Source organism: Macrobrachium rosenbergii, chromosome 29 (assembly GCF_040412425.1).
Source record: "Macrobrachium rosenbergii isolate ZJJX-2024 chromosome 29, ASM4041242v1, whole genome shotgun sequence".
In the NCBI taxonomy this organism is placed as follows: domain Eukaryota; kingdom Metazoa; phylum Arthropoda; class Malacostraca; order Decapoda; family Palaemonidae; genus Macrobrachium; species Macrobrachium rosenbergii.
Genome location: NC_089769.1, coordinates 16365270 through 16391983, shown reverse-complemented (window position 1 = coordinate 16391983; position 26714 = coordinate 16365270). Strand labels below are relative to the sequence as shown.

The following is a 26714-nucleotide window of genomic DNA, read 5'->3' as shown; positions in this document are numbered from 1 at the left end:
AATAGTTAATAAGTTGAAAAAGCATAATGGATCATTACTTAATCTTCATATTTGTTCGATCCCTAAAATTTGAAATGAAGTTGCTACTCGTCTTAAGCAGACCCAGAAAGAGCTGATCAGTGTAGTTAGTGGGACATGCGGCAGAGCTCAAATGAAACTTGCGCCTTGCTCTCACCTCTTGGTGCGCTCAGCTCAGGTCACACTGAACTCGATGATTCTAAATGTTGTACCATAGGCGTTCTTTTCAAAGCTTTCGAAGGTATGGTAGCCCTCTTCGGTTCTTGTCTAGATGGCAGCTGCATCGTGAGATCTTTTATCTTGACGGCAACTTGCTCGAAGTGTTGAGTTTCGTTTTCCCTAACAGTGCGAATTAGGATTTCGACCATCGCTGGACGTTATCCTTGATGGCTAGCTTCTGTGAGCTCCATTTCAACAGAGAACTTGAATTAGTGCGGGAGAACTAGTGGATGCAACTCGATTTCACGTGCATAAACATCTAATTTATGTTGAAGTGTCCTGTTATCGGACTGCCAGCGATGTTTCAATCCTTTCAGCGTTAAACTGTAGAGCAGTCTTCGTAGCAGTATAGTCGTTACCGATGATTTTCAAACTGTATTTTGTCTCTGTTGTTATTTATTCACTTGCAGTTTTCTTCTCCCATCTAACCCCTTTTTTCGTATTGGTAATTCTATTCTGTAGAAGCCTGCTTTCCAACGTTTATGATTACTTTGGCTTGTTCTCGTGAATACTCTCTCATTTTTCATAATCATATTTGATGCGCATGGCGGGGATGCACATCTCATTGTGCATGCTAGCCAAAATTGCACAAACAAATACAGTAGAGTTTCTTATTAGTAGAGAATCTGCCCTCTGAAATCTAAGTAGTGAACCGAAGATTCACATAGGATTTAATGTGATACTCATTAACTGTTATTTTTAATGTTAAGTTCATCTTTGTGATATTCTTTCATGTGTTTTTCATATAAAAGCAATCTTGACTCGCCGTTGTTTGATATGTTAACGGTTTTGTTTAAAGAAGGTCTGCACATCATGAATAATGATAAGAAAAAAATAAACCATTTCTTTTTTGTTAAGGGGTAATAGATCAACAGAATGAAATGTTCACTGCAATGCTGCCATTATACATTTTACTCTAGCCAGTGTGTTCTGTTGTTTTTTAATCTGTGGATGGGTGTGTGAGGTTTTCGGGTTGTCAGGGCTTGCGTTTCAAACAAGATGACTTTTTGGCCTTTATTTTATAAACGCCCTGCTGAGGTATCTATCAATATACATAAAGAATTCGCCGCGAAGCATCGCCTTATGCTGATCAACATGCAGATCAGACCTCGGGGCAATCTGGCGAGGCGGAGGCCACGCTATGACTAATAAAAACCGGTATGGATTATGATCGATCTTATACATGTGGCGGCATTTTATTTTATTATTATCTCTCTCTCTCTCTCTCTCTCTCTCTCTCTCTCTCTATATATATATATATATATATATATATATATATATATATATATATATATATATATATATATATATATATATTATATATATATATATATATATATATATATATATATATATATATATATATATATATATATATATATATATATATATATATATATATTTATGTATGTATGTATTATACATATTTTATATGCATATATGCAAATTCGTTGTTATTCATTTTTCTTTCTGCTTTGTTTTATAATTTGCGTAATGTATCATTTTTTCTTTCTTTTTTTATTCAAGTTTTCTATTAATATTTTTTTTATTTTTCCTTTTTTTTTGACATCATATGCTTAATTTTTTACTTTGACTTTTTATTACAAATTCTTGTGGGTATTCTACTTTTTATTTGTCGTATTATTTATATTTTGCATTCTTGATTATATTAATTTCCGTCGAGCGTCTGTTATACTTTTACCAGATTTTATCTTTGAATGATAAAGTTCCCCATGCGTATGCTTACGGGTTATTGTAAAAATAGTAAACGATTAATTCCTTACTTGAGAAGTTAGACTTATGAGGAAGATGCTTTTTTTCGAGTTAATAGGATACAAGCGCTGAAGATAACGATGTTTACTTATTTAAATTTTTGTATGAACATATTTAGAAACGAAAAATCTTGAATACTTGCTTTTGAATTCTGCATTATTCTTCCCATGGGTCTGGAATTTACATAGTAAGTAAAAAAAAACGAATTAGTTAGTTGATCTAAATGTACATGCTGATCTTCTGCCTGATAAGTTGTATCTAATTCGTTGAACCTTGTAAATTAATTTTTTCGATTAAATTTGCTGATTAGTTTCATGAGTAATTTCTGAGTAAAAGCTAATAGTTTGCTTGCTGTTCTAACGGCTGAATTCAGGACATTTTTAGTGAGTGTACAATTGAAAACAGCTCTTCTGCTTATCCCCAGAATGAATAATCATTGTTTTTTGGTGCAGTTTTGAAGAAATTAGACTTAGTATTTTTAAAACTTACTTGTATCTTAATACGACAATTGTAATTAAATGGTATTTGTCCCTTTGAATAGAACCGGTAAATTACAAATAAAAATCCTACTAGCAACGTAACTTGAGGTTCTAAGTAACCTTTTTTTTTTAATTGTCTAACCTAGTTTTGTTTATTGCAAGGTCGTTTTGAACAGAGACCTAGACAAAAATTCAAGTCTTCACAAAAGTGTCAAAGTTCATTATGAATATAAAACTGAAATTTCTGAATTGTTTCTTACCCTTTCTGTTCACATCCATAATTTGCAAATTATGCTGTGAAATGGTTTGTAAAATTATGAAGACATTCCTTCTTGTGTGATTTTAGTCTTGAAATAATTGTCTGTCAGAGAGAATGTTAGCCATTCTTGCTGCTATGACCCAGCTAATACGCCAACTTGATTTACTTCACCGCCGTCGTAAGTTGGCTGTCATGTTCACTGCTTATTTTGCGGTGACTTTGGTCATTGGCCTCGTAAAAACTTGAACTCGATAATGAACCTGATTGATCCGTCAGCCATCTCCCTTACTTCTCGAATGTGGACAGTTTTGAGTTCATATGCGTTTTGAGGTGGTCAAACTTGAGTAGGGCAGCTTTGCTTGTCTAGGTCTCTATACTACAGCAAAAATAGAACCGGTGGCTGTCATCAGTGTCCAGAAACCGTCATAATACAACAACAAAATTCAGCTTTTTTGCCTTGTGTGTCAGTTGACGTTAGACAAAAAGACTAAAAGCCTTTCCCCTTAACAAATGGACAGCATAATTTCACAGGCGTCAGGGTATTAGACAAGTGACGCCAGATAACTCAGACCATTAGTCAGTGAATCATTAAATGGCACATACCGTATCCTCTAAATAACTCCTTCCATTTGGCAATGTCTCTGTTGTACACTGACGTCCCTGTTTTCGTCTTCGTCTTCTTTGTAGATATATTGGCCTGTGTCAGTCAAGGAATAAACATTGGGCCGCCTCTTGTTTCATAGTGTCCCCTTACATAATTATCTTCATGTTTTCTCTTCTAGGCTCCGGCTAACTGCGCAGTTCTTTAATTTCTCATAATGGTTTCCTTTTTGTAGATGCTGCCTATAAATACTGCCGCCGGCTTTATATTTAGAAAAACGTCATGGCATTGTCATTGAAAGAAACAGAATATCTGAACTTGAAAAAGTAGCTGAGGTGCCCTGTGCCCAGCTTCATCCTGTTACTTGGCAAAGCTTTGTTGTTTAATGTGGCGCGAGAGATTTATCTGTAGCATCACCGTCTTGTTGATTTGAGTAAATATTTTGTTGTTGCTGCTTGTTTGAGAAAGTGAGTGTTGAAATGTGTAGGTGTCAAGATTATTTACACATAATTAACAAAAATTACAGTAAATATATTAGGTAAATTATTTATGGTTTAATTGATTAATTATAATAAGTCCTTTTGTTAATTACCTGCCTGTAAATAAGTTGTAAGTTGTGTATGTATTCAGTTACCTTATCCCTGAAGCTCGTTCACGTCTTATCTCTGTTTGCACAGGGTACGGCATCCCAGGACCCAAAGGAGAAAAGGGCGAGCCGGGCGAAAGGGTGAGTGTCTCAGAGGAGCTTTGTGCTTTTGTATATTTGTCTGTGCTTGTGCCTTCAGTCATGATTGAAGGAACAGATAAACTCATCAGAATATGAAACAGAATTAAAAAACAAAGGTTTAATATGGTTCATAGAAGATCTAGTATTTTGTGTTTGCTTTTTTACTGTGAAGAAGAAATGGACCAAGAAATAGGCTGTTAAACATGCAGAAGTTAAGAAGCATAAAATAAAATGCAAGATTCTGTAACTGAGAAAGACGTGGTTAACGTAGTTCTCGAAGCTAAATGCTGATTATAATATTAAGAAATTGCCGCATATGAAATCTGCTAAGCAGATTTTGTGTAATAGCTAATAGACAAAGAGAACAACTCAAAGACCAGTCATTTCTCAGGAGACAGAAATCTCTTGTTTCTTCTTGGCTACACTTGGCACCTGGGCCTGTGCCTCACGAGCGTGCGTTCTGGTAGTGTCAGCGTCTTATCATAAAACTTTGTACCGATTGTCCAATATTATTAGTCAGCGGATGTCACGTTTGCTTGTATCTGTGGCACCACCTTAAGACATGCTTGACTTCAGTCTTACACCTATAAATAATGATCTTGACATTGCGCAAAGATTTTCACCAGTGCTAAAAACATTTATTTGCTAGGAGATTTTAACGTATGAGAAATATGTTCTGACTATGACCCTTGCATCCCGCGTTTCTCTTGGAATGGAGATTAAAGAAATAAAGGAAAACTAATGATACCCATATTTAAAAACAAAAGACTCAGCGTGGTTATGAAAATAGCAAATAGACCTGCCCGCCTTTTCACTTCAGTTATATTGCAGAGCAGCCATTTGCCTCTCTTGCCTTCACATCAATCCCCCTCTCACTCAGCTGGAGAAATATTCCACTTGGCCCCACTCATTTGTCCATCCGACCTCGATTGTATTAGAGCATCAGGCTGCTCCCCACGCCAGTCTATGAGTTCAAGAAAAAATAAGGTTTAACTGTGGTCTGCTGGATCATTTTCCCGTTTTCCAACAGAAATAATTTTCTTTCTGCTTTTATACTGACAGGGCCCTCCAGGAGAGTCTGTGGCTGGTCCACCTGGTCCTCCTGGGCCCCCTTGTGCGTCGGAGGGCGACATGGGAGGAGCAGTCAATTTCACGGTAAGTACCAAGTGATTTTCGCCCAAGGAAATTATTTAGTAAGACGATACGTGTCTATAAATAACGCATATTCGTTGGTGTCTGAAATTTCTCTCTCTCTCTCTCTCTCTCTCTCTCTCTCTCTCTCTCTCTCTCTCATAGCGATCTTTTTTTTTTTCAGGTATCTTTTGTTCGTTCCTGCTATTTCTTTCTCTGTCGCATGCAAACCAATCATTTCTGTGCCATTTTTCTAGATTGGATTTCCATTAACTTAGTTCAGTATAGCAGAATGTCAATTTACTTTTCTCAAATTTTGGGGTTTTCTGGCTGCGAAAGATATTCTTTTCAAAAACCTTAAGTTTTCTGGTAAATTTCATTTGTTCCCTTTCTTTTGAGTTTTATACGAATTTTTCTAATTATATTTGTTAAGTTTGATCCTTAATAAATATTTCAGTTATGTCATATTTATTATGCCTACAAAAGAGTCGAGTGCGATATGGCTATCCGTGTGAATCAGGCGACAGTCGTCTGTCATTTGTTTTGCTATAAATGGAAGGCAGGATGATAAGTAAACAAGAGCACTCGGAAACCCCAACCTCTGCCAATGCTGAGCCTTCTTCTGGCGGGGGCTTTTGCCCTAGGGCAGCCTGTAAAATCATTACCTATCTGTAAATATTGTACACTCACTAAATGGTGACATTAATTCATAGTGTTCTCTCAAATCAGCCGGCAGGATTTGAAGGGGGCGTACAAGGCCCTCCAGGCCCAATGGGCGAATGTTCCTGCAACACGTCATCCTTAGTTGCCATGGTGCTGACGCAGATCCCGAAAGGTCCCCCCGGGCCGAAAGGCCCCCAGGGAAGAGATGGCATGCCGGGGACCCCCGGGACGGCAGGAACCCCTGGGCCCCCGGGCGAAAGGGGACTTCCAGGACCCCCTGGTCTGAAAGGAGACAGAGGAGAGCAAGGTGATCCAGGTGAGATGAGCAGAATCTTTTTTTCTTCTTCTCTCCTCATTTCGTTTGTCTTATTCATAGCAATCATTTTATTCCTATTTGACATTCACAAATGATTCTTCAGTGCATTCACACATACTTTACATCATTCAGTATCAGTTTACTTGGAACTGGCTATTTGTTAATTATTCCATCGTTCATTTAATATATTTTACTAGATTCATGCACCGTTTCATTCGCAACTGGTTTGCTGTGTCAGTTCTTACTTCGTTCGTTTACCCAGATATGGTAGGTCTTTTAACCCCTTATTCATTCTCTCATTCATGAAGGGATGTTAACAAGTTGTATATGGGTACGTGAATGGTATCTGTGAACTAATATGAATCTGGTAAAATGTTTGAAATGAGTGAGTGAAAGAAAAGTTAACCGTTATCAGCAAATGAATGAATGTATGTTATAAAGTATATATAAATGAGTGAAATATATATTAAATTATTCAAACATCCCTTGTAGGTCTCCTTTGTTATATGCTGTTAGGTGATAGCGATAATCAAAGTATTTATTATTATTTTGTTTTTCATGTTCAAAAACATCCCATACACGTTGTTCATGTTTTCGTTATTTCAGACTAAAGAAGATCAGAGCTACACTCGTCAAGCACTATTACCATACAATGACTTTCATTCATGACTTCATTCATTTTTATATCCTTCACTTCCGTTAGCAGAACGTCTCGGAGGTTAGAATGAATGACTAAGCCATGCGAACTTATGCAGACGATTGAATGCGTGTGTTTAAAATACCTTCTACACTTCATTTTACGAATGTATGAAGAGTGTTTATGATTAAATCTTTATAATTGAATGAACGAAGAGTCCGTCTGCAGATGAACAAGTTAATGAATGTGCTTAAAAAAAGGTGCCTAAGAATAAATATCCCTATGATTGAATGAATGCATAAACGTCCATCACTGAGTTGAAATACATCTTATAGTCAAATGAGTGGTGTACATCAAAACCATTAAGGAACTATTATTATGCTTGGATCTGTGGATTAGCGGGATGTGTTTGTATTTTTATATAGTTTATCTTAGGTTTCTTGATAACACACACATATATATATATATATATATATATATATATATATATATATATATATATATATATGTTTGTATTTTTATATAATTTATCTTTAGTTTCCAGATAGCACACTAGTGGACAATATTGAAAACCGCAAACACACACACACACACACACACACACACACACACACACACACACACACACACACACACACACATATATATATATATATATATATATATATATATATATATATATATATATATATATATATTATATAAATAAATATATATATGTGTGTATTTGCGCACGTGCATGCGCATTATTTTATTCCTTTCACGTTTTTTGCTATTGTCCACTAGTGCTCCATAATGCATGACTGTTATTGTTGTATTAATTGCCTGTGTATATTTACTATATTATTATTATTATTATTATTATTATTATTATTATTATTATTAATTCAGATTAACCCATTCATATTGAGCAAGCCCACAGAGGCCATTGATCATAGGACAAACATGTTTGTTTCATGTGTTGCATACTAGAGTTCTGAATATTTTCTCTTGGCAGGACCCGAAGGTCTTCAAGGCCCCAAAGGAGAATCGGGCATGGACGGTGCCCCAGGACTTCCGGGAGAGAGGGGCCCGAGGGGTCCACCAGGGCCTCCTGGTTGGGGTAATCCAGGAGGCATTGACGTAAGTCGCTTCCAAATCTATGGGCAATTTTTCTGTTATAACTATTGATTTATGAAGTTTTGCAAAACACAAGTCTGCTGCATTTCTTGACAGTTTTATTATGCCCATTGGCTGCCTGAAAAATTTTTGTGGTAAGTAATTTAAAGTTACCCGTGAATTGTGGATGCTCCGTTTTCTTTAATGTCAAAGAAAATGAAAACTCAAGAATGGTAAACTTGAAATTTTATAAATTAGGTAGCCATTCGATCGAAGAGACTTTATACCGTCATTTTACTTGTAAGATATATATGATGATAGTGCAGCTTAAGCGAATTTTCCTTAGATTAAAGGATAGACAAAAATCCCCAACCTTTTCTGCCCCGAACCAGATTTCATTCTAATTCCACACTGGCTGAGTTTTCTGATTACCCATAGTAAATACACGGCAATCGTGGACATTGGGTCAGTGCGTACACGATCGGCTTTTGCCTGCTTCCTTGTTCGGAAGATTTGCAATTCTTATTCATTTTATAGTGCTGTCAAGTAATGAAGATTTCAATGTCGATAAATGAAGAAAATAATATGTTTCAAAGTTCAGTAACGTAAAACATCAGGTAGTGCTTTCTCCGTAGATATTTATTTTTAAAGGTTATTTTTCATTTCATGCAGTCCTTGTGGAATCTCCTGAGATTAAAGGATAAGGTAAAATGAAACGATGAAGATTTCTCTCTAATTCCACACTGGCTCTCTCTCTCTCTCTCTCTCTCTCTCTCGATCTCTCTTTGCCTCTCTCCTGTGTTCAGATGTTGCAAGTTATATATTTTATATATATATATATATATATATATATGTCGATAAATGAATAAAATATATATATATATATATAAACATATATATATCTATAGATATATATTTTTATAGGTTATTTTATTTATATATATATATATATATATATATATATATATATATATATATATATATATATATATATATATATATAGGTATTATATTATATATATATATATATATATATATATATATATATATATATATATATATATATTATAAAGGTAGATAGTCAGAACACTGGAAGTAAAACAGTTTAAACAATAATTTTATAAAGTCCAATGTATACCATGCCCCTAAGGGCTAGTGCCTTCAGTGCACCTAACACGGTGCACTGTAGGCATTACTAAAGGTTCTTTACAACGTCCCTTCGGTCCATAGCTGCACCCATTTTCATTCCTTGTACTGTACTTCCATGCATATTCCCTTTCTTCCATCTTGCTATCCACCCTCTCCTTACAATTGTTTCATAATGCAACTGCGGTGTTTTCCTCTTGTTACACCTTTCAAACCTTTGTATTGTCAGTTTCCCCTTCAGCGCTGAATGACCTCATAGGTCCCAGCGCTTGGCCTTTGGCCTAAATAATGTATTCCTTTGCATTCCAATGTATAGCATGCAGCATTTTTTTTTTTTTTTTTATCATCTGCCTGTGACTTAATATTTCCCCAGGTGGAAAGGGCGAACGACGGCGATCAGTCGCGCCTCGGCATCCCCGGCCTTCCAGGCCCTAAGGGTGACAGGGGTTACCCTGGACCGAGGGGTACCCGCGGATACCCCGGTATCAAAGGTGAACGAGGAAATACGGGCAAAGATGGAGGTAAAGGGGAACCGGTAAGTGGATACATTTTCTTTTTGTTTTGATTTTTTTCCATTTAATTATCATCTCTTATGCGGAAAATAAATACACAATTCGTATTTGATATAGAATATAAAAAAATTGCAGCTGGACACCTTCGAGACCGTTGCTTATGTGACAAGTATACAGTCGTGGATTTAAATAATCCATTGTAATGAGTGTTTCTATATAAATATATTCGTGGTGTGTTAAGCTTATTTAAGACATTATAAAGACGTGATTTAATGCATGCATCGCCAGTGGAGTGATGTTAAACTCGATGGAGAGTCGGTTTAAGATGTTTCTTGGAAAGATTTTGTGTGTTTTTGTTTTTCAATTGACATCGAACTCAAATAGAACAAGGTTATGAAGTTTATTGAATAAATTTTCGACTTTATTTCATACAGCTTTAGATTAACCCCTTCCCTTATTTGTTGTTGAAGTTCATTAAATAAAGTCATTCAATAAATTTTTAAAAATATTTACCACATGTGCAGCTAAGCAATGATTCTCCATGCGTGCATTATAAACAATAAACCAACTGAATGTAATGTAAAGTAATAATCTAAGGAAATGTACTGAAAAGCAGTAAATCTATGTAGCTTAATTGTGAAGCTATAGTGTTATGTATACCAAAACAATGAGATAAAATCTGTAATAGGCCGGTAAATTTTAATGTGTATCATGTGGCAACGACTTTATAACAATTACGATAAATCCGTAAATTTGAATACAAGTATCATAAAGTGATAAATTTAGAAAATTTTATCACCAAGTTATAAATTTAACTGCAGAAATGTCAGGAAACCTCTCTCAAGCGGTAATTTTATATAAACATCATAGACATAGACAAAAAAAAAAAAAGTCAACTTTGAATTCGAACAATATGAAACAAGAAATTTGAAATATTCTTGTATGGTTAGAACGTTTCCAAGTACAACTCATGATACTCTACGTTTAAAACCAGTCCTTCTTCTGTTGTTCGTAGGGTCGCCCCGGTGAACCTGGATTCCCAGGCCCTAAGGGAGAACAGGGTGCACCCGGGACAAATGGAGTTCCTGGGCCACCGGGATTCATTGGTCTACCAGGAGACAAGGGCCAGAAAGGTAAGCAAGAGGGGAAGACTTAATGTGATCCTGAGAAGTTTAAAGAGGGAGAGGATCCCACCATTTAGGACATAAAAGGGTGAGAGAGTTAACGATATGATCCTACTTTTCTGGAAGAAAGTATTACCTTGAGCGAGAGTATGGTCCCGCCTTTTAAGTAAAAAAAAAAAAAATCTGTAATAACCTGAAAGAAATTACATTTGCTACCACTTTTACTCGGATAGTGAATCTCTAAAGGAGTAAGAGAGAGGGACAGATAGGAAATAATAGAACTCCCTCTCGTTTTGTTAGTAAGTAAACAAGATTTTTTATTAAATGTGATCTTTTTGTGCACAATTTAACTCCTTGCTAAAATTACTTGAATATATGTATACAACTTTTAAAGCGATTAATAATTAAAAACTATATTCCTTGAATAATTAACATAATAAATTGAAATATATAATTGTTAAAAGTTGTTTATGTTTTATAGGAGTTTATTTAGTTATATTAATCAAGTTACTCCATGACAGGTGACAGGGGTCCACCTGGTATTGGGGAACCAGGCCCTCCCGGTAGCCCAGGGGGACTCACGGCTCATGATAGACGAATAATCATCGACCAGGTATGGTTATGAATTTTGCAGCTTACCTTTATACTAGACAGCGGAACGATATGCAAAACATAGAACTCAAAAGGTTCACCATGATAGAGACACCTTCAGTAATCTTGGAAGGTTTTCTCTATATACCGATTTTATATTTTGCAGTCGAGAATGCCACCAAAAATTTGAAGTGGGTTAGATTACCATCAATGAAAATTTGTGGTCGTGGGGGATCGAGTGTCCAAGACCTACTAACAGTCATTCTTTGAGTGTTAGAAGGATTTCAGTTCATCGTCCACAATTTGCACCGTGCATTAATTTTAGTTAAATATCTTTTAGATTAAGAAATTCAGGCCCTTCCAAAAGTCAGGGTGCAAACTAATGAATATAAATTTTGCCAACAGGCGTACAAGAGCTTTACACACACACACACACACACACACACACACACACACACACACACACACACACACACACATACATACATTGTGTGTTTGTGTCTTGTTATGTATGAGAACTTGAAGAGAAAAAGATCTGCGTATGCAAGAGTAGGAGTTGTTGTAAATTTGAGAATGTGTATGAAAGTGCCTTAAGGAACGGTGGTAAGAGGTTGGCTCATGAAAAGGCTCTGAGAGTAGATGGATTGTCAAGTGATTTGCTGCATTTTTGTTGCAATAGTGTGACTGATTGGCTATCACAGTTGTGTAAAGTGTGTGTGTGTGTGAAGAAGGGAATGACAGTTTGGTTACTTAAAGGGAAGGGTGATAAATGGGAATGTAGGAGATATTGAGATAGAGCATCAATAAGCATATCCCGGAAGATTTATGGTAGGATTTTAAGTGAAAACATAAGACCGATACCAAATAGACTGATAAAGGAAAAGCTTTGTAAATTTAGATAAGCAGAGCACAGTATGTGAATAAAGTGTTACTGTAAAGCAGCTACGCGGAAAGTTTGAAAATAAAGAGAAGTAAAGGGATAATAAAGGGGATTGTGAATGTGGAGGGATTTGAATTTCAGTTGGATCATCTAAATGTTAGGTCATTACAGAATTTGAACATTTTGTAACGGGAGATGGTTGAAAATGAAAATTAGCAAGAGTAAAGCCGCAGAGGTAAATGAAAGCCAGGAGGATTGAGGGGTGAATGACAGGATGGTAATGGATGATTCATATAGGGTTAAATTTAGTAGATATTGGCAGGATGAGAAAACTAGTGATTCCAAGAATAGGTGAAGCCAGGAATGTAGATGGATCTCTGTAAAAAAGTTACAAAGACAAGAGTAGTGTACAATGAGGTAAAAGGTGGAGTAAACGAAGAACTGTTGTGCCAACTCAACTTTATGAAAGCGACGTGTGTATGTTGAATACGGGTGAAATAAGAAAAGGTTAGAAGCTGTTTAGGTGAAATGTTTGTTTCCTTTGTTTGAGGTAAAAATTTTTTGTATGGCTGAGAAGTGTATACATTGGAAGAATTTACAGTAAAAAGGTTAGCATTGGTGAAAAGATGGATAAGAGTGAATTGCGGTAGTTTAGTCATGTGAAAAGATAGGCGGACTATAGGTTGATGACAGTACTTACGTATAATTAGGAAATTGGGAAGGAAGGAAGAGGTGTTGGAGCTAAGTGACCTTAGGATCCAGGAAATGCAAGTGGGCTAAAAGGTAGTTTGCCGGTGATGCTGTGTGCATAGAGTTGATGCACTACTGTGGGGTCATTTGTATCATTTGTATGTGTATGCGAAACAACTAAAGATGTAGGCGTTTTCTGCTTAGGGCGTTTATGCAATAGATGTGTTTTTGATTATGTGTTTACGTTTTGTGTGTGTGTGTGTGAGAGAGAGAGAGACAGACAGACAGAGACAGACAGCGAGAGCGTATGTATTCTTGCACATAAACTTCTGCTCTATAGGACATATAGGACCTCCAGTTTTGTAAAATCTAATGCAGTTATAAATTGGAAACAGGACTATTTCGTCACAGTATAGAGTATGTCAAATAAGTTTTGAACTTTGTAGTTGACGAACTGTATCCATTTAATTCCCTTGAAATCTACGAATCCGTTTCAGCTCATCAACACACTCGAGAGTAAGACGGCTGATCCTGACGGCAACTTCGGAACTGGCGGCATAAATCTCTATGATAACTCTGGGGGAGTTCCTTGGGTGACAGGTAAGAGTGACCTTGACGGCACTTTTTTCTAATTGTTTTCATTCTTTTTCCTCTTTATGAATAATCCCTCTTTACGTTCTTTATTACTTCCGCATGTTATTTCATTTTGCCAACGTTTTGCCATCTTATTCTTTCTCAGCTTCTCTCTTATTCGGTGCTTTATCGTCATGAATGTTTTTTCTGTTCTTCATATTCATTATTAATCGTTGTCACAACGTTCTGCTGTCACGTCTGGGTTTCCCATCTCCTAATTATTTCTTCCATTCTTCTCCCAGTTCACCAACTTCCTTTTTCCTAAACCTCCGACATCATTATTTGCTTATACAGTTTATTCTTTATATCCTCCGTGCCATTATCCCATTTTCAAAAATCATAGAAAATACGATATTCTGTTCCTTTATCTATCGTTGAAGAATATTTTTCTCTTCTGTTTGCTTAACCAGTTTTGTTTTTATTTGTTCCCTTTTTCCTTTGTATTCTTCCAAGTCTTCTACTTGAACATATTTTTCCCTCTTGCATTTCACCACACTGACTCCATTTTATTCTCCTCTACTTCACTGGGTTATTTTTTCTTCACTTCAGTATCTTCTTGGCATCTCTCAGCTTCATTTCATATTTTCAGTTCATACTCCATTTCACAACCATTCATTTATCCTTATCAAAATGCCACGAATTACCCTCTACAGCTTACATCTCGCCACGAGCAAAAGAATAACAAAAACACATCTGCTTGCCAAAGCTTGGTTAACGAACGGCGTTCTTGTGCATCTTTTGACTAAAAAGGTAAAGTTAATTTTGGCGCTAAATTCCCCCGTAGCTTCTTGTTACCTCTAAAACGAATAAAGATGATAAAAGAAGTTGTAGGTGTAAACGACGCATCTTTTGACGCAGTGGTGGTGCTATTCGTCATACTGAATTGTCGATGACTATTTGTGATCGCTGAAAGCAAAAAGTTAAAATAATAATGGAATTACCTTAAAATCTTCATGCTTGCGACATCAATTTAGGTAAATCGCATTATACGGAAGGATAATTACGTATTTTTCCCTTCAGTTTCTTCAGATCATGAAGGTATGCTAATATCACCCCCATCGCGGACTTTGGCCGATATCAGCTTAGTAGGGCATTCGTAAACTGTGGTTTCCGAGCTAGATATTGGTTCTGTACCTCAATCTTAACGTGTTTGCCCATAAAAGAAAACTATGTGTCACCAACATGAACATTTTCCAATCTCGATTTTCCTTATGTCTTGCAGAAACACTCTCTCTCTCTCTCTCTCTCTCTCTCTCTCTCTCTCTCTCTCTCTCTCTCTCTCTCTCTCTCTCTCTCTCTCTCTCTCTCTCTTTATATATATATATATATATATATATATATATATATATATATATATATATATATATATATATATATATATATATATATATATATATATATATATATATATATATATATATATATATATACATGAATATATATATGTGTGTACATTATATATGTTGCAGTTTTGTTAGCTACACTGCCTTCTTAACTTCTCGATTTCTTCACACTTTGGAAACGCTTATTACTACTAAGCCTAGTTCCAAATGAAGAAAGAAGGAGATTCTGATTCAAGGGAAGATTCAGACTTGCATCCAGGGTAGGTACCTGTCCTAAACAGCAATATATATATATATATATATATATATATATATATATATATATATATATATATATATATATTCTAAGCCTGTTTTTTCTCCACAATGTATATATATAATATATATACATACATATGTATCACAAAATCCACGTAAGAAGGTGAGTGAAAACAGGAACTTTGACTGTTTTTGTATTGCGAAAGAAAATGTAAATATTTCTGATTTCTTGCATACAATTAATAATCTTGTACCATCCATAAAATTCACAATAGAATATGAAGAAAATGATTGTATACCATTTTTGGATGTCTTAGTTATTAGAAATAACATCAGTTTTCGTTTTAAAGTATAAAGGAAACCCACGAATAATTTATCGTATATTCATTTTTACTCTAACCATGCTGAACAAATTAAGGTGTCAACATTTTCCAGTATCTTAGAGTTCTTGGAATTTGTAGTCTTGAATTTTTGGAAGAGGAGTTTAAAATTATAGATGAAATAAAATAGGAGATTCATTATGTTACCCTTCTATATTTTTTTGGAACTTTGTAAAAATAAAGCAAAACAGACATATTACAATCCAACCAGTGTTAACAAAGAACTTAAGAATATTCTGTTTACCATTTCATACTAATTTCATTCCTGCAGTGCCCATTTTAAAAACTATTGATATTAACTTAGTATTTAAATATAATAATATTTTCAGAAATAAGCTAATTAAGAATAGCCTGCCCAATTCAAACAATATTGTATACAGTATTCCTTGCAAAGAATGTAATAAGATTTATATTGGTCAAACATCAAAAGGACTAAAAATGAGATTCCCCCAACACAAATATGCCATTTCAAGAGGCTTAACAAATAATGGCATTGTGGATCATTGGCTTAAGACTGGCCATGCGATTAACTGGGATAAGTCATCGATAATCTACAAGGTCAACAAAGATTGGAAAAGCAATCAGCTGGAGACGGTGTTTATTGAAGCCACGTGCACCAGGAATGTTAGTCTCCACCCTGGATTATCCCTTGATTCTTTGTCCTTGTCTTTTCTGTTTAAAGAACATGCTGTCCTGATTAACAAATTGTAACCCTGCCTCCCCTCTGCTTTTGTATATAAAGTTCTGTCAACTTCTTTTGTATTCAGTGTGAACTTGAAAATGTAGAATAAACTACGATAATACTTGTTCAAAGTTCCGGTTTACACTCACCTTCTTACGTGGATTTTGTGATATTCTCAAGCACACGTTCCTTCGTGCTGCATTGGACACACACTATATATATATATATATATATATATATATATATATATATATATATATATATATATATATATATATATATATATATATATATATATATATTATACACATAAACCAGTTGAAAGGTCCTCTTAAATCTAAACCTGATTTTCCACAAAGCATTATATAAACCATTCCAAACCTGTTAATATATCTGGAAAAACTATTTACTATCAGTTGTTGAAGCTTCTTCCCTAACTTAAACCCATTATCTATTGTGGAAACTCTACTCGTGTAAAACCAGCAGCAAGTTCTTATACATAGGTATAGACTCACCTTCGAGTTTGCATAAGATTTCATTGTTACATGTAAGTATAGAAAGGCTACTGAGAAATCAGAAGACTGCTTGCTTTCACTTCATCTGAATGCATTCGTCCTGTTTCCTCCATTTTATCTGGTAGTTACTGTAGTTTTCTTGTTGACTATGAATTTACCCCAAAAGGCATAATTAAACACCAGAGCAGTAATTTAGTGCTTTATTTAAAAATACAAAATGTCATTTAGCAGTTGGCTATTTTATCTGTAATATTTTTTTATTTTGTCCATATTTTTAAATGATTTTAATAAACTTTGTAGTGTTGTTACTTTCCCGAAGTGATATACCAAAAAGCCAGTTGATATTTTAAAGAAAAAAAAAAAGCAAATTATGCATCCTGAACTACTGATCTTTTTTTATCTTACTTTCATTATTTTAATAGTGTTTTCGAAAGGTAAAATAGTGATTCTCTGAGCCATGTGACTAAACAACGCTTAACATTCTATGAATCTTCGATAAATCTTTAAGTATGGTGGCGTTTTTCGTGACTTTTGTAAGGACGCACTGATCAATTCGAGTTAATTTCTCAATTCTACACCATTTTATCCACATTTACTAGAGGAACTGCTGTAATAGAGTTAAGTTACACGCTTTGGAAGGCTGTTTAGTAGCATTAAATCTTTGATTAGGAAATTCAAGCTTACTCACCAAATCTTTTAGCATGCCATCTCTCAGACATGCACGCACCCATACACACACACACATATATATGTATATATATATATATATATATATATATATATATATATATATATATATATATATATATATATATATATATATATGTGTGTGTGTGTGTGTGTATGTGTATATATATACACATACCTTCCCTGTTACCCACCACTTGTGTATGTTTTTATATATATATATATATATATATATATATATATATATATATATATATATATATATATATATATATATACAGGTGTATATATATATATATATATATATATATATATATATATATATATATATATATATAATATATATATACCCTAATATATATATATATATATATATATATATATATATATATATATATATATATATATATATATATATATATATATATAATGTAGACATACATACATATATACACACATGCCCTTCCTGTTACCGACATAATCATATATGTTATATATATATATATATATATATATATATATATATATATATATATATATATATATATATATATTAATATGTACATATATAAATATAAAATATATATATATATATATATATATATATATATATATATATATATAAATATACATATACATATATATATACATATATACATATATACCAACATACATATATATATATATATATATATATATATATATATATATATATATATATATATATATATATATATATATTATGTATGTGTATAAATATAAAATATATATATATATATATATATATATATATATATATATATATATATATACATATATATACATACATATATATACATACATACATATATATATATATATATATATATATATATATATATATATATATATATATATATATATATATGTATATATATATATATATATATATATATATATATATATATATATATATATATATATATATATATATATATATATATATATATATATATATATATATATATATATTCAGTTACACATGATGCCTCTTGTTTTGTCGGAGGTTTCTCATGCTAACCCATGGCATTTCGTTGATCTAAAAAGAATGTGATGTGTTCACATTATGCATAATAATAATAATAAAGATAATAATTTAGATGTTATGTTACAAATTTTGTACTGATACCATTGAACCCCAGTTTACTGTCGGAAAGAAAATGAGATGGTTGATCCTTCTGAAATATATTTACTGGGTTTTTCAAGCTGTAGGTCATGGAACAAAGTTTCTGACATACATAGAGTATATTCCTTTGAAATCATTCCGTACACTGGGTTTTTATTCAGCATTTAGCTGATGCTATTGACTCATAAGTCTATATCATATTTCACCCCTAAAGGATCACGGATAGTTTCTGTGATCAATTCTTGCTTCGGACTTATTCTTATTTTTACTAGCCATAGTGTCTCTCAAGAGTTATTATTACTGTTCACACAATTTATCAACCTTTTACCTATATCATTCTTTTCAAAGGACTGTCATTGCCCTTATTTATTTTTAGTTGTATAGTTCTTAATTCTTGCTTCATTTCTGGAGCAAAGTTTTACATTTTTGGTTATATTTCTGAATTCCCTTTTTGTTTCATTTTTGCTTTATTATGATTGCACGTCAATGACACACACAGACTACGATGATGAAGATTTCGCTCTGGAGGGATCAGGACTGGTGGCCTACAAGCCTTTCTATCCAAGTAAGTTCTCAGTTGTTTCCAGCCTTCGGAAATAGTCATTTGCAAGCGAGCTAAGGATTTGGACGAGAGCAAGGTTTGCAATACATCCAGACGAGACTGGAATGGCGAAGTTGCTGCCTGTAATGGCATTTCTTTGAAAATTACCTCTCTTATACGTCAGATGATCTGCCCTTCTTGTTTTGTACTTATACTCAAAACCTGTAATATAGACAAGCTTGAGGTTTCGTCCAGCAATATAGATTTTTATTAAATGAACAATAACTTGTAACTGCTTAGCTTATTTGTAGAATCATACCTGATATTTACTACCATAGCATAAGAACTTAAAGATGTCAGGGACCATCTTCATTGTGAACATAAATTATGAAAATGTTCATTATCTTAGTGTAGTGCCATGATTATTATTAAACAGTGATTACTGCATGTGAATGAAAATGTATTAGTTATCTGCTGCCATGAAAATTAAATCAGTTCCTTTGTATTACCACAGTTATTGAGTTTTGAAAATATAGTTATAAATTGGATCTTTGAGTAAACTTAATAGTGATTAAGTAAAGTGTTCCAGGAATTAGGTATTATGACATCCCTATCTTTTCTATATTGGGAGTATTTTTGATATCCCATGGCTACTTTATTTTTGGTTTGATACTTAAAGGTTATCATTATTTACAGAGGGTGGCTTAAGAGGACCCCCAGGACCACCCGGCCCCCCAGGTATACCAGGCATCCAAGGATCTCCAGGAAATCCTGGTATCCCAGGAAACCCAGGACTGCCTGGAAACAAAGGAATTTCGGGAGTAAAGGTAATGTGAAATACAAGGATAAAATAATTACAAATTTCTTTATACTGTACCCCTTATTTGCCTATCACTGCTTTTACACAAGCTTTGATCTCTTAATTGCTGTCTTTTTGTACTCAACTTTTCTTTTTTATTCCCGATGTGTCAAGTGTTTTTGCTTAAAAGATTGCTCTCTCTTTCAGTATTGAATACAAATAAGAAAGTAACTGAGTAATATTTCAGTTTTCTTATGAACTTGTGAGTAGCATAGAAGTATAGAATATCTCTGTGCTAGTGTGAAAGTCGAAATACTGGTTAGAAGGACGAGACTAAGTTTTGTTGGTACCTTTTTATTTTTCTCATATTACACCTTTCATAACTTCTAGAATAGCAAAAAATCCTTTTCTGTTTTTACAGGGTGCAAGAGGTGAAAATGGACTACCAGGACTCCCAGGTGAAACAGGATCTCAAGGCCCCCAGGGTTTGAAAGGTGATGTCGGCCCCAGGGGTCCTCCTGGTCCTATCACTACCATTATCCAGCCTGATGGGACCAACATCACTGTCGTAAAGGTTAGCTCCTCTTGAGACATCTGTCTTAAAACCAGGTTAGCTGTCTCTCAAGTCATCAGTCATCATGTTAATTATCAAAATAATATGAATCATGAAACAAGGTATCCATTTCTGAGACGTCAGTCATCAAAGCAGGTCAGCTGTCTGGCAAACATTAGTCAAGAAAACAGGTTAGCATGTGAGGTACAGTCACGAAACCAGGTAAGCATCTCAGAGACGTTAGGTTAGTTGTATCTGAAAAATCTTGAATATGGATTGAGACATAATCCTTGCCACTGAGACTTTAGTCTTGGAGCCAGTTTAGCTGTCACACATAAAAGCTGTGAACATAGAAGAGGCTGTCTTTCAAATATTGGTCTTCACATGAAAACAGATCAGCATCTATCTTTTGGACGTCAGATTATCATCTCCAGACATTAGTCATGAAACCGTTCATGGAATAGAGTTAGGTTCCTTTCCAGTATGTTATGGAACAGGTAAGCAGCCTTTGATGCAGAAATATTGGGATTCGATTATTCTGGAATAATAATTTCAATATAATAGACATTCTTCAGTTGAAGTGTTTCTACATGTCTGTAATAGTATTATATTGGGAGGATAATTTCATGTACAGTTATATAATTAGTAGCTGAACAGTGCCTAGAGTGTAAGTATTAAATTTTCTTGTTTTATGATATATCGAGTTAAAAAATTTAACAAATTTTAAAAATTTTCCCTGTGAAAGTTTTGTCCAAATAAGCATGTGTTAAGCAAATCTAATAAATATTAATTCTTCCAAAATATAATGCATCATGATGGAGAAAACAAGTGGTTGCATTGTTTAGTCTGAGGTTTTACCTTAACAAGTGACATCTGACCTGCATCTCCAGCTTCAAGTTTGTTAGCTTTGTTTAACCGCATTCATGTCTCATGCTTTAAAGCAGCAAGCAGAGAATTAAGAAGAATTCTGATATGATCATGTCTCCTCACCTGCTTGCTTCCTCCTATCACAGGCGTTTGCACCCACTTTTGCTGTGGCTGGAACTTTGGATGATTTGACAAAAATTTAATGCCAATGGTAACACTAAATACATGCTGGATAAATTATTAATTCATGATGAGTGTTTGCATTTGTGCACTGACAGGAGAAAAAGGTGTTTGTAAGATAAAACTATGTGGTATGTTTATTCTATACCAAATAGTCCTGAGACCATAAGGGGGTACTGAAGTTGTCCATAGAAAATTAACGCAATGATAAGACATGAACTATAACCTTGTTTCACATTCCTGTGTACAGTACTTCACATTTTTTTCTCGCTTTGTTTTCCCTTACTCGTTTTCTCTCTTTCTGTCTGTTATCTATGGATTTTACATCTCTTTGTTAGGCAACCCTTTGGAACAACCATCAGCCTCATTAAAATATTCTATGTTACAAAATTTATTCCAAAATACAGTTAATTTATCTCTGTATCACGGGCAGGAGTATGTGTACCCACTTTTCTTACCCTTTCTTATTTCGTGTTTTTACATCCTGCTTGGTCTATGGTAAGACCATTAAGTTGCCTGTTCAGTTGCTTTTTACCCCAGTGAAAAACCTTTGTCAAGAAGGCTTTTAAGAGCAGTCAAAAATATTGCTGTTAGCTTGCTTTCATTTTGCTTTTAAAGACTAAAGCAAAACATACTTCTTGAAGACAAAGCTTTGAGTTCAGAAACTCGCTGAAAGACAACTGAAAAAATCACAGCAAGAAAATAATACGTGTACCATTACTAACGATTGACGTAACGTAAGTTTTATGCTTTTCATTTAATAAATAAAGTTTTGGCATCCTACTATCGCTATATTTCTTGACAACTCTTGGTATCTTTACCCTAAATGTGAAGTATTCTTTGCCATCAAAAGACGTGAGATTGTGTGCAAGAGGAATATCTTAGGAGAACTAACAATACAAACTTTCATGTTCTGCTAAAACAGTGATTTCTTATGTGGTTTGTCATGTAAAAACCATCAGGGGAGTACAGTATTGATACCACAGCTCAAACTGTCAGGAGTCAGTGACTGATTGTACCATTATGAAAATTTACAACAATTATGAAATGTCTTTAAAGACCAAGAAAAATACTTTAGTGTTGCCACTGATTGATTTGAACTGAATTATTAGGTGTTCTCTGGTTTAGAAGAGGCAAGTGCAATGACTTTGGTATGTTACCACAAACCATTTCGAGCTTAAGATCCTATCTTCAGTAAAGACTGAAGAGGGGGCGTTAAGCTCAGAAACTGTTTGTGTTGATGATAAATTAATACCAGTTGGACTTTAAAGATGCATTTTCATTATAGTTACCAATTGTGGGTGCTGAACTTTTTTTCAGCTGCTCACTGTCCAGTTATATCCCTCATGACAAGAATATGATTTGACTTCTGACAATTCCTTGTTTTTATTATACTTGTTCGCCATGCTTTAAACCGTTTTACTCTTGCTTTACTGTATGTCCTTATTACCAGATAGGAGTGGTATTATGATATTAGTGCTTATGAGTCATATTGTAACTTGACAGTAGTTTGTATTCTAAATACAAAATTCCAAATGGCCTTAAATTCTAGGCTTGTTTCAGTACTCCCAAGACCAACAGTTTTAATAGAAGTAATGGGCAAAGTAATGACGCAAAGTGACAATGTGCAACACACAAAACAGTATGCCTAGACTTAAGGGATACAACATCCACCTGAAGATAAGGAATCTGAGTGTGCTCCACAGTGAATTACAGTTGGCCAACTATTGCCCTTTCAGTGGTACAATGAAATTGTATATTTTCCCTTGTGCCATTTCTTATCAATACTAAACAATACTAAAAACATAAAAAAGTCCTGTAATTGCCCTTTTAAAATGGTCATGGCTTTTGTTGAGCAAGGGAATTTCATAGTTACAGTATATACGTTTTACTCATTACAACAACTTTGAAAAATACTGATACTACGTCAGATATGTTCACAGTGTTACATGAATGTAGTTCTTTAGCTATAAGCTAAACTAAGATCAGAATGTAAATGAAATCCATGAAATCCAGAAGTTAATAAATGAATAAATCCTTCCTAGATGAGATTCAAACCTATGCTGGTAAAAAGACTGAGGTTAGCATATTGATCTAAGCACTAACTTCAGTTTGCAAGAAAATTTCATCATTTATTTTCCTTTTAGATTCCTATGATTTCAGTGGGAAACATATAAAGATGATAGAAAAAAAGAGAAATTAAGAAAGCCTTTTGACTTAAAGTTTAAGAAAAAACTATTCTTCATGAAAAGTTATTGGAGCATTCTGAGATCACCAAATTTAGTAGAACATGAAAGTATATTTCATCGTTACAGAGTGGATCAAAACGCGTTCAAGACTCATTATTTAAAAAGTGCATTAGTTTTTATTTTTAAGAGGAGCATGGTTTTCTATATCAGAAAGTATATTTGATAGAGAGAGAGAAAGATGGAGGGTCCCTTCAGAGTGCCTTCCTCACCTCCATCCCATTGCAGGGCAGCAAAGGAGACCGGGGCAGGCGAGGCAAGCGAGGTCGTCCAGGCCAACCAGGTCCACCAGGGACATTCGGTGACCTGGGCCTTCCTGGCTGGCCGGTAAGTTATGCCACGGGTACCACGTTGCACCACTGGTATCATGTGCCCTAAGTGCTTCAGTTTCTGTTCCCTTATGTATGTCTCATGATTATGTGCAGTTACAACATACTCCCAGATACCTTCAGAAATTTGTGTACATAATATACCAGGACACACACACACACACTTGGTGTAACTTTCTTTCTTAAGTGACATGAGACAGAGGCCAATTGGTTTCTTAGTTAAGGAGCTGAGTTTTCTATCTTCATCTAACTTATTAAGGTAACGCATGGTTCTGGGATCTGTAAGTTTGGGCTATGGACATTAATTAACACAAAATACCATAACATTTCAGAGGGGAAAAAAGTGTTTAATGAACTTGATTGCCTAAGTGTTGACCATTATATGACTACGAACCTTTCAAATATTCCGATGTATGAAATTAAAAAAGCATTAAAAGTATACGTAATACAGCTTTATAGTTTATGGACAACAACCAGGCTGTTCTTAAATGTCAGACTAAGCAATACTTATACAGTATTTTGCGTATCTGCCTCGAAGTTATATATGCTGATTCGTTGGAGCTAATTATAATTATATTATTAAATTGTGTAATAACATGTTTGTTTTTGTCTTTCTTGTAGAATGTCACTGAATTTGTAAGTACTGAAATGTGTTTGATGATTGCTGTGTATCACAGGATAATTTTTGTCTTTATCCATTGTATGAAATGTGCTTGTGTGTGTAAACCAAAGTACAATATTTTTAGTAGAGTAAGTGTAGTGTGAATGTTACGTAAGATTGTAGTTATTAGCGTACCTGAAATTCTTGATAAATACCCTCCATTTGCACATTTCTAAGCTTCAAACATGCATGATAACAACCTCCTGAACAATTAATGTTTTGCTGTCATCCTGATAAAACCTACTGCATGTTGCATGTCCCATCAAGGATTGATGCTTTGTTTCAGTTTTTGCTAATTTCATCTTAACCCAAAACTTTACTTAGTTTCCTACAGAGTGAATTTTCTTGTCATAGTTTTTATTCTGTTTTTGTATTAATCCTAGATGTTAGGCTACTTATTAATCAAGGCTGCTGCTTAATCTAATTGGTTTTGTGCCAGGATGCCATAGAATATAGTATCCAAACCTCATATTCGAAAATAAAGTTGAAGCAAAAGATGTATACTTTTTTCCTTTTCTTTGCCACAGCTTCACCTAAATCTTTTCTTTTTATATTTTCATAATTCTTTTTTCTTCCTGTTTTATACAGTTTACCATGTAATTTCTTAACCTTCATATTGAACCAGTCAACTCACTATTAATTCTTAATTTCTTGTTACAACCTGTCAATTCACTATTTCTTTGGTCTTACATACACCAAGCCAATTTACTGTACTTTTTCATAATTCTTATATTTAGCCAGTCACTTTACTCACTGTGGCTTATCTCCTGTATCCACCCAATCAAGTTTCTAATTTTTTTCATTCCCATATTCAGCAAGTCATTGGCTTTGTTACTTCATATATTCATCCTGTCAGTTTGGTGTAATTTTCCATTTTGTGATTGTTTTCATGAAACTTCTTCTTATGCAGGGACTACCAGGGAGACCAGGTCCACCAGGCCCCCCTGGTAACCCAGGAATAGGGATCAAAGGAGAAACTGGAGCTCCAGGACCACCAGGACCCCCAGGACCTCCATCACCATCTTCTGCGGGAGGATTCTTCAATGGTATCCTTGTAAGTATTTCATCACCTGAGTAAAACCCACTTAAGCTGATGTAAGGGATAAATTATTTTTCTGAAAAATAGGCATGAGTACCTATGAAATCTTGGACATTTATTTAATCATTCAAAAAATGTTTATGAGTGTTTGTAAACCTAACAAGGTAAAGTTTATGGTTTCCTATGGGAATGTAAACCAATGCCTTTTAAGTGGAGAATATCTTTTGTGCAGGCTGAACGACTGAATGAATGTAGGTACAAGGTTAGCCATTTGGTGACGCATGTGAGTTAGTAGGGGTACCAGTGAGGCTCCTAGTATGCAAGGCATTACTTTTATCTTTTGACCATGCTGTATGAAGTGCTACCACTTTCCACTCTCCCTTGGATGAACGTAGACATCATTCTCACATATGCTTCAGTGAATGCAGGAGAACTCATTCCTCTCATAAGCACTATCCCCTCATTTCCAGTCCGAGACAGGGTGTGAGGAGAGGCTCATCACTCCTCTCCACCTTGGTCCACAAGGAGAGAGATCCCAATCCCTTCTATTTCACATGGTCAAGTTTCCGGTTCTCAAGTGGATAGCCAAGTAAACAATGCTTAGTTTCGAGGAATGTCTCTGATCCAACATCTCATCACACTCCCTTTGCAGGAAGTTTGCCTGGGTCTTCCCTTGAAGATAGTGTTTCAGAGTTTTGGGCTCATGAGAATTCTTTTCTGCAGCTAAAGAAGGGTCGAAACATTCCTTGGAACTTGCACCCTTGGATGATTCGTCTCCTTCAGAACCCCAAATTACTGAATTAGGACAGTATTTTCAGGAGATGGTTGCATTCATCCATAAACATAATAATCTGGGGAGGGCAGCCTCTGCTACTTGCCAACCTACAGTCTTGTCTGCTGAGTTGGCTGTGGGTGGCTGTCCGGAGACTCATCTGTACTTGGTTACAGTTGGCTTATGGTGTTTTGGAAGAG

At 34.6% G+C, this 26714-nt stretch overlaps 1 protein-coding gene across 12 annotated transcripts in view; it reads left to right on the top strand.

Moving 5' to 3' along the window:
* The window catches only part of Mp (Multiplexin), a 657865-nt gene that overhangs the window by 598571 nt on the left and 32580 nt on the right, over positions 1-26714 (top strand). For 5 of the 12 annotated variants that reach the window (XM_067131161.1, XM_067131163.1, XM_067131160.1 and 2 more), the window contains 13 exons: positions 4027-4076; positions 5139-5231; positions 5937-6186; positions 7821-7945; positions 9441-9602; positions 10595-10712; positions 11225-11316; positions 13362-13464; positions 19027-19092; positions 19765-19895; positions 20289-20441; positions 23942-24040; positions 25614-25757. In XM_067131161.1, the coding sequence (XP_066987262.1) occupies positions 4027-4076; positions 5139-5231; positions 5937-6186; positions 7821-7945; positions 9441-9602; positions 10595-10712; positions 11225-11316; positions 13362-13464; positions 19027-19092; positions 19765-19895; positions 20289-20441; positions 23942-24040; positions 25614-25757 (1586 nt within the window). The remainder of the gene's footprint in view (positions 1-4026; positions 4077-5138; positions 5232-5936; positions 6187-7820; positions 7946-9440; positions 9603-10594; positions 10713-11224; positions 11317-13361; positions 13465-19026; positions 19093-19764; positions 19896-20288; positions 20442-23941; positions 24041-25613; positions 25758-26714) is intronic. The other 7 variants (XM_067131166.1, XM_067131164.1, XM_067131172.1 and 4 more) reach the window with 3 other exon arrangements.